This window comes from Marmota marmota, unplaced genomic scaffold (assembly GCF_001458135.2).
Source record: "Marmota marmota marmota unplaced genomic scaffold, marMar, whole genome shotgun sequence".
NCBI lineage: Eukaryota > Metazoa > Chordata > Mammalia > Rodentia > Sciuridae > Marmota > Marmota marmota.
This window is the reverse complement of record NW_026000185.1, coordinates 5676563-5690740: the sequence shown is the minus strand read 5'-3', so window position 1 is coordinate 5690740 and position 14178 is coordinate 5676563. Positions and strand designations below refer to the sequence as shown.

General features: G+C 44.6%; 1 protein-coding gene across 1 annotated transcript in view; it reads right to left on the bottom strand.

Moving 5' to 3' along the window:
- The window catches only part of Adcy9 (adenylate cyclase 9), a 108836-nt gene that overhangs the window by 37772 nt on the left and 56886 nt on the right, over positions 1 to 14178 (bottom strand). Inside the window, exon 3 of the mRNA XM_015490800.2 lies at positions 475 to 665. Within this exon, the coding sequence (XP_015346286.1) occupies positions 475 to 665 (191 nt within the window). The remainder of the gene's footprint in view (positions 1 to 474; positions 666 to 14178) is intronic.

Sequence of the window (14178 nt, the reverse complement as noted above, 5' to 3'; positions counted from 1 at the left end):
GTTCTCAGCAGCATGTACTCTCTTCAGTGAGCCACATGCAAGATTCACCTACACCAACAAAATTTAAGATAATCACAGAATTTTAAGAGTCACAGGAATATCTGATAAAGTAGTCTCTGAAATAAAACAGAAACCAGCTCTCTGAGCAAAATGCAAGGAAATTACCTGTACTGTCATTTATCAATAGTTTTTAGAAATCCCCAAAGACAACATAGTCGCAGAAAAAGAAAATAACTAATAACTCAGGTGAAAAAACATCTTTATGCAATGCAGAAAGGAAATGGAGGTGCATAAAATGTCAAAAAGCAAGGATATTAAAAATGCAAAATGCTGCTAACTATTTATACTGTTTAAAAATCGTGAAAATCAAATCGAAAGGCATTCTGAGTCCTTTGCCAAAGGCCGTTCATTATTTCACGTGTTCTACTGCAGAATTAATATAAAGATTTAGAAGAAGGAAAAAAAAAAACTAACCTTAAGGTTATCAAAGGTTTTGACAGTCTGCGCCAAGTCACTGACACTCCCTGGTGATGCTGTCCCCTGTCCCCTAGGGCCTGAGGACACCTGTGAGCCGTCAAGGACCTCAAAGCCAGAAAGCAAGGCCTCTGCACAGCTGCAGTGAGACTCCTTGGCTCTCTGACCCGATATCAGGTATGTCTTCAAACCTATGATGGATAAAAATTACAATCAGCACAGGTTGAAACCACGGTTGACTGAAACGCAGCTTGATCTTGCTCTCTGTAGAGAACGTGCTCCTGAAAGGTGGAAGTAAAGTGAAAATGTGAGTGGGTCATTTATTATGAGTGCATTGCAAGCTCTTCTCAGACAGATGTAGCCTCAGGGAGTCCATCAGCCTCCATGATAGACGAACCGTTTACTCATGCTACATATTCTTGGAATAATGGCTGCACGCTTCCACCTTGGGGGGCTGGAGTGAGCAGGACGAATTCCTCTATGGAGGGGTCACATGACCTCTTTGTGAAGGTGGCATGTACTCTCTTGGATTGGTGGCTCTGCATACCACTTGGGTTGATAAACACCCATTCTTGCCATCTGTAAAGGACTGTCCCCAGCCCAGGGTGACCTCAAACACAGGGAGGGTCCTTTATCCAGACAACTGCTTGTCTGCTCCCTGTGCAGCTCCAGCACTGCAAGAGAAAGCACAGACAGATATGCCCAGAGACGGGTGGCACCTAGAGCAGAGGAGGCTGAGTGAGGAGCCCTGAGCCTGAGCACAGCAAAGCGTCTGTCCACCAGGTGGAGTGCACCTCGGCAGGGAGCAGCAGCTGCCTGTCTGTCACTGTGAGCCCACACCAGCCTCATTGCACACATTCCTGAGGCTTGTCGTCACTTGGTAATTGAGATACCAAGTTGCACTCATTCACCAAACATTTATTAAGCACTTCCTGTTTACCACACACTGTAAAGGGTGTGAGGAAGACAGGAATGGACATGGCAGCCACCGTTGTGCCCTGTGTAGAGCCCATCACTTGAAGGGGGGCAAGGAAAACAAGTAGGTGTGAGTGTGGTTGGGTGGCTGAGGCACAGGCTGACATGGGATCCTCTGAAAAGCATGAAAGAGTAGCACTCTGCACAGAAGATGCTGTGGCTTAAATGTGTCCCCTCTAAAATTTGGGGGTGGCCAATGTGATAGTATTAAGAGGTGGGGGTCTGTAAGAGGAGTGAGGTGACCAGGGCACTCCCTCATGGATGGGACTAAGGCCCATCAGCTGCACTTGGCCAGCTCACTCTTCTACCTTTCACCCTCAAAGACACAGAGTTCCTCCCCCCTGGAGAATGCAGCCCTCAACAGACTACTGGCTGTATGACAGCGCCTCGACCTCAGGCTTCCCAGCCTTCCAGGACTGTGAGACATAAACCTCTGTTCTTTACAGATTACTCAATCTGTGGCATTCTGTTATGGCAGCCCAGACCAAGACAGAAGGCCTCCTGATGAAGCATCCTCTACACGGTTAGCTCAGGGCCAGGCAGCACCACCAGGTAGCAGGTGTTACCAGAAGAGTCCACAGAGGTCCCCCCAACAAAGGAGTTGTGGCAGGCACTGCTGAGGGATGGTGCTGACCTCAGTGTGGCTGGGAACATAGTGTGTGTGAGAGCAGCCCACACTATCTGTGGAGCATGCCTGTGGGACATTCCCAGGAGTCTGCATCCTGGGGGCAGCAGGAGGGCAATGAAGAGAATAATGAACAGGAGTAAGACTGAGGACAAGCCAGGGAGCTGGTGAAAATGCCAGCCATGGGGGTAGGAAGGGAGTGAGAGACATGGAAGTCAGGAAATGATAGTGGAACCTACTCCAAGTCTGTAAAGTCAGGCAACACTTCTGTTCTAAGCAGCTGCTGCAATGGACAAGGGCCTGGCTTCTAGAGAGGAGCCCAAGAGTTGGGCTCAGGCTCTCAGGCTCCACCACATCCTCCGTGGGGCCTAAGTAAGGCACTTCATTCCTCTGCAACTGGGTTTCTCATCCCTAACGTGAGCTAAGAGCAGGATTCCCCCTCAGAGCTCATGTGAGGCTCAGATGGTTCACACACACACACACACACACACACAGCCTCTCCAGCAGGGCCTGGCACATGGCACACACTCAATAGCTTTAGCTGTTACTAACAACCTGGTGGGTTTTTTTTTTTTTTTGGGCGGGGGTGGGGGTGGGGGGGTGGGGCACGGGTACCGGGGATTGAGCTCCAGGGCACTTGACCACTGAACCATACCCCATCCCTATTTTGTATTTTGTTTAGAGACAGGGTCTCATTGAATTGCTTAGCACCTCACTTTTGCTGAGGCTGCCTTTGAATTCGTGATCCTTCTTCCTCAGCCTCTCGAGCTGCTAGGATTATAGGCGTGCGCCATCATGCCTGGCTCAACATGGCGTTTTACCTTTTGTCACCAGGAATCTTTCTCATGCTCCTTCTATGTACAAAATCACATGCAGAACTGTTAAATCAAATTCGTTTCTAACTTGGATTATCTTTCTTTAGGGAGTTCTAAATGACCAACTTGTAGCGGCAACATAATACTGCTAGTGTTACAAAGGTCAAGCGTAGGTGTTCACAGTAAGAAAGTTTGGTGAGTAAATTAAATATCTTTCTATTTATGCTTCAATAAGGAAAGCTAAATTTAAAGTGAAGCCTGTGCCCACACTGGAGGGACAGCAGCATGATGCAGTAAGGCAGGGCTCAGCTGCTGCTGGGACACAACTTAAGAAATGTGTCAGGACTCGGTTCCTGAGCTCAAGCCTAGCCAACGCCTTAAGTCATGAAAGTTAATGATTTAATGAGTAAGCACACACATGGACCCCAGGGTCCAAGTTCACAAGAATGATTTTTCTGAAGAGAAGGTCAAAATAAGGCAGGGAAGTGATTTATTTTGTTAAATGCAGCATATGTAGGAGAATAATAAATAAAAAATTTCATATCTTTTCCTGGTAATTTATTTTCAACCTAACATTTATACCTTTTATTAGCTTAATTTTACACAGGTTGCAGAGAGGGATGGTGCTTCCTTTAGTGTTCCTGTCTGGGGAGGGATGTATCTACAGCAGCATGTTGAGACAGACATGACCACATCCTTGACTTTCTTACATACAATCAGCCCGCCTTATCCACACTCATGGCTTCAATCAACTGTGGATCAGAAACATTTGGAAAAAAAAAAAAAAACCCTCCATCTGTAATGAACATGCACAGACTTTTCCCTTGTCTGTATGTCTCCAACAGTAACAAACATGTACATAGCATTTACATTAAATTAGGTATTATAAGTAACCTAGACATGCTTTAAACTATACCAGAGAATTGCACAGATTATATGCACCAGGGATTGAACTCAGGGGCACTCGACCACTGAGCCACATCCCCAGCCCTATTTTGTATTTTATTAGAGACAGGGTCTCACTGAGTTGCTTAGCACTTCATGTGATCCTCCTGTCTCAGCCTCATGAGTCTCTGTGATTACAGGTGTGTGCCACTACACCTGGCTGAAATATACTTTTTTTGCTTAAGGGACTTGAGTATCCTCAGATTTTGATGTCCTCTGGAGGTCCTAGAAATAATCGCTCATTGATACTGAGGGACAGCTGTGTTGCACCAATTCTTTAAGGACAAAAATTTTGCCCTGTGCATACTGGTGATTAACTTTTGTGAGCTAAGTGAATTTTTGAGAGTACCAAAGTCCATTTTGGAAAATAAAAATGATTCTGGCCTCTTTGTCCTGGTCTTTTTTCTGTGGGACTCTTGGTTTGAGTGAGAAATCCTCAATCACCAAGAATCAAGGGCCTGTCAGGGCAAAAGGAAAAGAAGAGGAACTAGCAAGCAAAGACCGTCTTAAGGAATAACGTGAGTTAAAAGCATAACACAACTAGTATCTAGAAGCTGTCATCACTAAGGACTTACAATCAACATAAGAGAGCCAATCAGTTTGGGCTGGTTTGTAAATATTCTACAAATATCTTTTCATTTCACGTCATATATTTCCTTACAACTAGGTGTAAAAGGGCCAAGTAGCATGAAAATTATTTAAACTAAATGCAATCAGTCAACAAGGACAATTAAATATTAAAAGCTCTTTTAACCTACCAAATACCCAGGGCCTACGAAGTGTTAGGTATTATATTTTATAATTATCTGTTGTTTCTACTAACGAAAAGCAAAAGTTTTGGTGGAAAAAAATATCTGTTCACATTAAAATATTCTGAATGGGTAAAAGCCCTCCCACTTCTGTGGCACAGATAATCACAAAGACCAGTTTGTCCTGGCTGGTACAACATTTGATGATAAGTCACAGGTTTGGACAGCAAATGGCTACTGGTAAAATTTAACCTCTTTTTAAAAATGACATCCCAAAGAATAAAATAGGAGGCAGATTTTACTCAAGAAGGTAAAAAGCAAAGGGTGGACACCAGACCTGTTTAACCTGACTTGATTAAGACTTCAGTCTAATGAAGCTTTTAGAAGTCTCTCTCTCTTTCCTGAACAGGTACTTTCTACGTCCAGTTTCCCCTGCTCTTCTGGTCATTCATAAGCACATAGCCATCATGGCCAAAGGCAGATGACCAGATAGATAGCCACTTAGTGACCATGCTGTGCCGCCCCCTCCTGAGGCCTACACTTGGTGTCACACTGCTGCCAGAGTTCACAGGCCATGCCTCCCACTTCTGAACCCTGAACTGCCCTTTAATACCATGTGCCTTCTCGAGGCCCAGGACCCACTGCTCTGGGATCACATGTGGCACAGTGAAAACTGCCTGTCAGCTACTCTTCTGTTTGTTTGCTCATTCATTTACCCAACAAATTAAATCTGTATTTAGTCCTTACTGAGGTTTGGACATGAACAGGGAAAAGAGTGCTCTAGCTGTAGAAACTGAATCAGACAAAAACTTTTACTTCAATGTTCTTTGAAAAAGAAACACCATAACATGGTCCTGATCCACTTCACAGGGCTGCGGAGCCTTGAGTGGGTTGATACATATGCAGAGGGAAAGGTAAGGTGAAGACAGGCTTCTCCTGAGAAAGTCTCTAGCAATGCTTTGGAGCAAGTCAGTTAACTGAGTGAGGGACGCAAGTGAAGGGGAGGATGGCAGGAAGAGGAAACGTCACAGTCCCAGTCACGTACGGACAGCCTCTTCAGAAGGACTGAAGTACTTTTACAATGAACTGCAGACAACGAAAGGGAAATGAAGGTCCAGGACGGCTCTGGGGTGCTGGGTGTATCAGTATGAGAGTGACCAGAGGAGGCTGCGAGGAGGGAGGCACAGGAGCTGAGAGAGACAGACAGCTAGCCAGGGGACAGGCACACACCACGTGGTGACACTGAATGCAGAAGAGGGGCCAGACCACCTGCACAGTGTGCACCACGGCTTCAGAGGCCACGTTCTCTTTCCAGAGAACTAAGAAATGACAGTTAATTTGAGGGTTAAGAGGTGCAAATTTGGGCTGGGGATGTGGCTCAAGCGGTGGTAGCACACTCGCCTGGCATGCGCGGGCTGCTGGGTTCGATCCTCAACACCACATAAAAAAATAAAGATATTGTGTCCACATAAAAAGCTAAAAAATAAATATTAAAAAAAGAGGTGCAAATTTAAGTACAGAACAGACATAATAGAAAACAGATTGTAGAAAGAAAAGAAATGGAAAACTACATTTAAAATCTAAGCATAGGGGCTGGGGATGTGTAGTGCGCTCGCCTGGCATGCGTGCAGCCCGGGTTCAATCCTCAGCACCACATACAAACGAAGATGTTGTGTCCGCTGAAAACTAAAAAATAAATATTAAAAAAAATTCTCTCTCTCTCTCTCTCTCTCGCTTTAAAAAAAATCTAAGCATAGATGGCAGCTAAATAATTGGAAAAATCAAAATAAGACAATACACTGAAAATAGAAATAAAATGGTATGTTGCTCACTGAAAGAAGCCAGTCACAAAGGACCACATACTGTGCAATTCCATTTATGTGAAATGTCCAGAACAGGGAGATCTGTGGAGGCAGAAAGCAAACTGGCGTTTGCCTAAGGTCTGGCAGGGGAAGGAGCGGCTACTGCTGATGAGCACAGGGTTACTTTATGGGGTGATGAACACATAAAATCAAATTGTGATGATGTTTTCACAGCTCGAAAATGCTCAAAATCATTAAATTGCACACTTTAGAGGAGTTAATTGCATGGCATGTGAATTATTCCTCAATAAAACTATTTTTTAATTTTTTTTTTTTGTGGTACTGGGAATTGAAAAAAAATTTAAAGAAAAAAAATAAAGTTATGTGAACTTCAACAAGATGCAACAGTTTTAAGATTTCTTTTTTTTCCCCCCCAAGAAGAAATAAAATAAAGCCAGGAAGAAATACATACTCCCACGAATTCAATGTAAAGGAGTGGACAGGGGTAGGGCAAAAGGAAAATATTTTAAAATAAGGGCTTAGAAATAATGTGGTAGAGCTAGAATGGAAAACCATATAAATAAGAAATAAGGCTAAATTACCTTGAAAAACTGAAAACTGTACATGGCAAGAGTTCAGAAGTCTTGGAGAAATTAAACAAAACAAAATTTGACCTTCACAAGATAGCTCCAAGTATCACCAAGTCTGTAGCTCTTGCTTTTGCAGCATAGTCCAGAATGGTGGGGCCTTCACCCCAGCTGGCATCTCACCTTCCCACATGTCACCACACAGCATGTGTGCACTGCTGGCCTCACTGCCTTCTGGACACTTGGCCACACAAGCCGGAAGGCAGGCTGTCCTCATGGTGAGAGCGCCTCTGGGAGTGTGGTCGCACAAAGACACTTTCTGCTGACCTGCCTGAAATCACGGCCCCAAAGAGCACGTGGGCTGGGAGGGACAGCAGTGCAGACCTCAAGCCACCCAACCACCTCTCCAGTAGGCTTCAGATTATTCAGAGGGAAAGACAAGTGACTGAAGGTTCTTGGTTAACCTCCACAGGAGCAGCTACACCAGGCCTCAACTACCGCTGCATGGAAACGTTTACCACAGCTTCCGGTTACTTCCCAGGCCACATGCCCCGCACAGGCACCTGCTTGCTGTGAATTTTGAACTTCTCAAATCACCCTTTTCAACTTGCATTCAGGTTTTCTTTCCCCTGGCGAGTGTTTTGCATATTGGCTGAAGGCAACTGAAGCAGTTTCTCAGACTGCATTTTCTTGTTCAAGGGGCACGTGGCAGATTTGCTTTAGCTCCCTAATGGAAAAACACAAAACTTTTTTCTTCGTAGATACCTCCAAGGTCTAATTTCATCTCACTGTCAGTGGTAGTTTTTCTTTTTTTTAGCCCTTTTTAAGAGAATCAAAGCAGTGTTTGTGAGGTGTAATTCCAATAACCTCCAAAGTTGCTCCATGTTGGGCGAGAGGTTATGAGCAGGGCCCACTCCACTACTTGGGAGGTCAGAGCTGGGGGACACGCTCCCACAATGCACAGCATGGGATCTGCATGTAAGCCTCAAGGACATCACAACTATGCTACAGACTCAGCCATGATCAAAACAAAAATAGAAAGCAAGGTGGCAAGTGGTGGGTGGCCTGGTACGAGAGTCAAGGTCTGGGGATGGGTCCCACTGCCAGTGACACGCAGAGACTTTGCTTACAAAAAACAGTGACCTGGAGCTGCCATCTATGGCACTCACTCACAAAAAGGGGCTGGAGGAATCCTCAAGGTTCACTGATAACATGGTAGAAAGTTAAGCTCAGCTCTAGAACCTGAAAGAACTGCTAATATTAGAGCAGAGATAGAAGTGGGCCAAAGTCCAGGAAGGAAGGTTCCAGAAGCACCAGGAGAAGTGCTGGCCACAAGACAGTTGAGTACTCAGAGAAGGGACATGACAACCAGCTAGCATCATGGTATTCTGAACAACTCTAGAGTGTATTAAAAACACAGATACAACATAGACCAGGATAATTGGATTATGGAAAAGATTCATTTTCTATATTGTGAAATATTTTTTTGCTTATAAAAATTTGAACTTATTACAAAATATGTTTAAACATAGAAATATGTCAGGAAAAATAGACTTAAGACAATTGGTCCCACTGATCTGGGAAATAGAATGCCACCACATGGTTCAAGCCCCAAGACTCTTTGGGTTTCTACTGTGCACATATGTAATGCCAACTAATGTGCAGCACTAAAATGTTCTGGAAGGTATTTCTAAATGACAGCACTTTACAAGTATTCTGAAAGTTGACTTTGTTATTTAGCATTATATTTGAGATCCCTCCATATTTACATGTGTGATTCATGTTCATTTATTTTCAATATTAAGAAGTTTCCCACTGAATATTCTATAATTTAAAAAAGAAAAAACTGAAAGCATTAAATTAACACCTACTATAAAGTCTTTTCTATTAAAAATAAGAAATATGATAAATAGGGTAAAATATACTTAACACAAAAATACCATTGATTCAAAGATATGTCATAAGTACAAATTAAGGAAATAAATGCAACTTGAGATAAGTTTTTTAAAAAATCAGGAAAGAAGCAAGAATGAGAGTAAAGCTGCAAGGAAAAAAAAACAGTTAAATAACTCAAACTTGGAGAACATGCAAGGACCAGATGAGGTACCACAAATCATGTTAAAGTATAAAAAACCCTGATCATAATAGGGAAATAAATAAAAGGAATACAGAGTTCTTTAAGTCCTAAGTGAACTAGGCTGAGAGGTGACAACTCCATTAACCCCAGCATAAACAACTGTTAAGACTGCTCTCTCTGCAGACCAAGGTGCCTGCTCCTGCCATATGGAAGAAATGGAGATGGAGTCATACACAGGAATAAAACAAGGCCAGACTAACTCATGGCCATGGATCAGGGGCAACTCTGCTCAGGCAGATCAGGGCCTGCAATACAGCTGATAAAAAGAGCCCTGATATTTCAACCAGATGGAACTGGACTTAGAGAACCATGAGAGGTGGGACCAGCAGAAGAACTGTCAGAGGGGCCTAGGAGACTGGGGAGGCTTCTGGTTGAGGCCCTGGAAGCTCCTACACACGTGGAGTGAGAGCAGGTTACTGGCTGGATGAAGCATCTTCTGTGAAAGACATGCCCTATGGCCATGCACCTCAGGAGCCTCTAGTATGTGTGGCTACTGGACATTTGAAATGAGGCTAGTATGAACAAGGAAATGCATATGTGTTTCATTTTGTCGGGGATTGAACTCAGGGGCACTCGACCACTGAGCCACATCCCCAGCCCTATTTTGTATTTTATTTAGACAGGGTCTCACTGAGTTCCTTAGGGCCTCGCTTTTGCTGAGGCTGGCTTTGAACTCGCAATCCTCCTGCCTCAGCCTCCCAAGCCACTAGGATTACAGGCGTGCACCACCATGCCCTGCTTGAATTTGTGTTTGTGAATCGAAATTTAAATTTAAGTAGCTACATGTTGCTGGCAACACCACGTTGAACGACATGATGAAGACCTACATCCCTCCTTACTGGTGGAAAGGGATGAACTGCGAATGGAAAGCTCTTTCTCATCTTCATTAAATAGCTATGGTCTGAAAAAGCTATCCAAAGAAGAATGGGCAGGATAATAAGGCAAACTGAGTGTGAAATCAAAAAATATCAATTCTAACTTATTACAAGAACATTCAGTATGGATGCTAAGGGAAACTGCCCTGTACCCTAGTAGCACAAAGAGCCAACTCAAAAACAGAAGAACAACACAGACACTCAATCAAAGAAAATGGCAGTTCATCTTTAAGAATAAAGAAATAAGAGCTTGGAAACATTTGAATATTTTTTAAAAAATCTTAACACAGGATGAAATGGATTAAAAAATCTAATTCAGAGTCTTGTGGTTTGATCTTGCTTGACATATAATTCTCTAAAATGTTTTTGATGTGAATGTTTATAATATATACCAACTTTTCCTCTTTTTATATACTTTAAATTTTACTACATGATCCTTAAAAACAGGTCATAAATCAAATACCCCACCTCTCTGGTCTTTCACACCCGTTGCTAGCGACACATGTATTATAAAAACTTACTGCACAAATGGCCATGCTGGGGGCTCTCTAGTGCCATAAGGCCTGAATGCTTAAGTAGGCTCATGGCCACAATGCGAACAGGACTCCGTAAAAGCAGCCAGGCTGGGAGCAGGTGTTTCAGGCAAGGCTTTGCTCTACAGTTCCCATGAGCCTTGGCCCCAGGCAAATTCACCAAGCCGGCAGAAATCAATCCAGGTCACCTCAGCCAACCTCTGCTGTCTACTTGCTCTCTCAAGGGAACTACTGCCTCCAGGGTGCCCCTACCCTCCTCCAACCTACTGTGTGATCCTCTAGCAGAGTCCACCAGGACCAAGGTTGTGCAAACACCACACAATACCATGGCTCTGAGAGATCTGCATGAGCACCAGAGACCAAACTCCTGCCTGCCATCTCCACCTGGTCCAAGGATTCACCCCCTGCGGCTGGCTGACTGGCATATTAAGCCTTTCTGACACGAATGTAGGTGACAATGCCAGTGCACAGGCCAGAAATCCCCAGATCACTGATATCAAGTCACAGCCTCTGCAGGGCACTTCTCAGAGGTGCCTCCACCCCGAAGCAGCAGGTTTCAGCATAAGGCTCTGCTGGTCTGGGGTTCACCATAACATCTGTTAGGTGCTCTGGAAACTTCAAATTCCCTTAAGGACTCATACTGACACCTTCTGGGAACCAGGTGGCAAGCCACTATTCTCAGCCCCAGCAGACCCCACATCCTCTTTCATTCATTTCTTAAACATTTACCTCATACTTAATTTACAATGTCCTCATTTCCACCTTGAAATAAAACTAGATTCACGGTTAACACAATCTCTAGTAACTGAGACCATCTCTAGGAAATTTCCAGAACACTCTCTGAGAAGATCTTATCAGCTGTCTTTGGACACAATGATGGGTACTCACCCAAGGTAGGTAGCACAAGAGCTGCAGGCTCTAAAAGGGGCCATGGCTCTCTGCACCCTTCTCCCTGCCAAGACAGGAGGAACTGCAGGATGTTCTGAAGACTAAGCATTACAGAGTTCTGTATATGTATAAATGAGAATATATAACACACATTTATGAGGATATCTGTGCATGTGCACACATCTGTGTGCATGCATCTCTGCAGCAATTTAAAAAGGAGAGTATATATTAACTTTTATCCTGCTCATTCTTTCAGTAAATTATAAGCTCCTGAAAGGCGTCAAGAATGGGGTCGGCCTGCTGTAAGTCCTGACAATAGCAATGCCTCTCATCAACTGCAGCTCTCTAATCTCAGTCCCTACACAACAAACTGAAGGCCTAGACAAAGGATGTTCAGATATGTAAAGAATCGAAAGCACATCTCTACCACCATGCATCTGCAAGTAGCTTGAAAACAAAGGACAAATAAAACAGTACCGACAGTCCATTATTTCTCTGGAAACAGATCAACTTTCTTCCCATAGTCGGGAAAAGGAAGTTGCTTATTGCTTCTGAGTGCCCACTAAGGACCAGGCCAGACTCCAGTAATAAAACTGAGAGCATGATATGTGTTATCCCCATCTCCATGGAACCAGTAGGAGGGAGGACCATAAACAAGTCCACAAGTCACCAGAATCAGAGGCACCAGGTAAACAAAAGCTCTCTGAGATAGAAAACAGCAAGTGTGTGGAACACTGCTGGGACTGCTCAGAGGAGCTGCTCAGGAAAAGATTATGAGGTGGAGAGTGAGTGGACAGGAGCCCATCCCTGGAGGCCTGGGGAAGACACGCTGGTTGCTGGTTGGAGAGATCAGTGTGGAAAAGATCAGGGGATGGTCAGAGCTTGAAAGAAAGCTGAAAGCCCTTGTCCTCGAGGCAGAGGGAGGGGAGGAAGGGCTATGGGAGGAACGAGAGGTGGGCAGGTCCCTGGGAGCCATCAAGGGGCACCTGAGTCATGCACTAGGCCTGTGTAGGCCTTGCAGAGATTAAGAGGACACAATCCAATTTGTTTTTCCCATTGTAATTTGTTTTAAATTTTTCATTTGAACTAATTTTAGACATAGAAATCAGCTGTAAATGTAGCACAAGGAGTCTCCTTATTCCTCACCCCATTTCTCCTGTGTGAATGTCTTACTGTACTATAAAAAGCAGGAAATTAACAGTGGAAAGAGTTTATTAACTATAGACTGTATTTGAACTTTACTAACTTTCTGTCCCAGCCTCTATCCAGGACCCCACAATCCCGATAGTTTTGGTCTTGTTGTCGCTCTTGTTTGCAGTACTAGAGATTGAACCCAGGGAGCTCTACCACTGAGCTACACCCCCAGCCCCTTGTGTTTACTATTTTGAGACAGGTCTTGGTGAGTTGCCCAGGCTGGCCTTGAACTTGCCATCCTCCTGTCTTTGCCTCCTCAGTAGCTGGGATTAAGGCTCCTATGCCTGGTAGCTTGCTCTTTTTACAAGCTCCTCAAGCTAAAGATGGCAAATGGCTTTCGGGGAGTGCAGCAGTGGGAGTTCATGATGAGACTGTAGCCCCCGAGGCAGCAAGGCCAGGGTGGAAGGGCCTGGCCCAGCATCTGCGGGACACAGCAGGCAGGTCTCCACATCTCTTCCTTAAAGTCAAGGCAAAATGGACAGAATGTAGGGAACAGAAACAGGGACACTTCCGAGGTTTTGTCTTCAGGATGGAGGATGATATATTTACTGAGATGAGTCAAACCGGGGAAGTAAATGATTTGGGGGCAAAAATCAGAAACTTAATTCTGGGTGCCTTGAGTTGCAGATACCAATTACCCCCTCCAGTGAAGGTATCTAGGAGGTGGCCACTTCATCAAGACCACAGGGGAGATCTAGGTAAGAGGTGGGATGTCCATCCTACCCTCACAGAGAATATGAGGCCTAAGGAAGTATAATGTTCAGAAGTGGCAAGGGAGGTAGATGCAGCAGTGGGCCTGAGGAGGGTCAAGAGAGGTCAGAGGAGGGGCTGGAGATGTGGCTCAAGCGGTAGCGCGCTCGCCTGGCATGCGTGGGGCCCAGGTTCGATCCTCAGCACCACATACAAAGATGTTGTGTCCACCGAAAACTAAAAAATAAATAAATATTAAAAAAAAAAAAAGAGAGGTCAGAGGATAGGCAGAAGCAGAGGTCAGGGGACAGGATTCAAAGGCAGCCAGGAGAAGGGAAAATGTCAAGAAGGAAACTGATCATTGCATGGAATGCTGATGAGAAAGTACTAGGTAGCCTTGGAAGTACTATTAGACCTCAGGAAGGCCAGACAGAGTGGACTGCAGTGTGAAGGCCAGACAGAGTGGACTGCAGTGTGAGGGTAAGTGGGGAAAACAGGTGTGAGGGGGCCCTTCAGAGAGTGCAGCTGTGAAGTGCAGCAGTGGGGCCGGTGGTGTGGCAACCCAGGAGAATCTGCGTATGGCTGGAGAGCTAGTGAGTGTTGGGTGCTGATGGCAGGTCCAGTGGAGGGGAGAGATTAAAGATGCAGGAAGGAGGAGGCATCTAGCAGGCAAGGTTACTGGAAAGGGGAGAGAAAAGATAATCTGTTACACAAGTGAAGGGACTAGACGTCACCGTCCTCCTATCAAAAATGGAAGAAGATGGGGCTGGGGATGTGGCTCAAGTGGTAACGCACTCACCTGGCATGCGCAGGGTGCTGGGTTTGATCCTCAACACCACATAAAAATAGAAAATAAAGATATTGTGTCCACCTAAAACTAAAAATATAT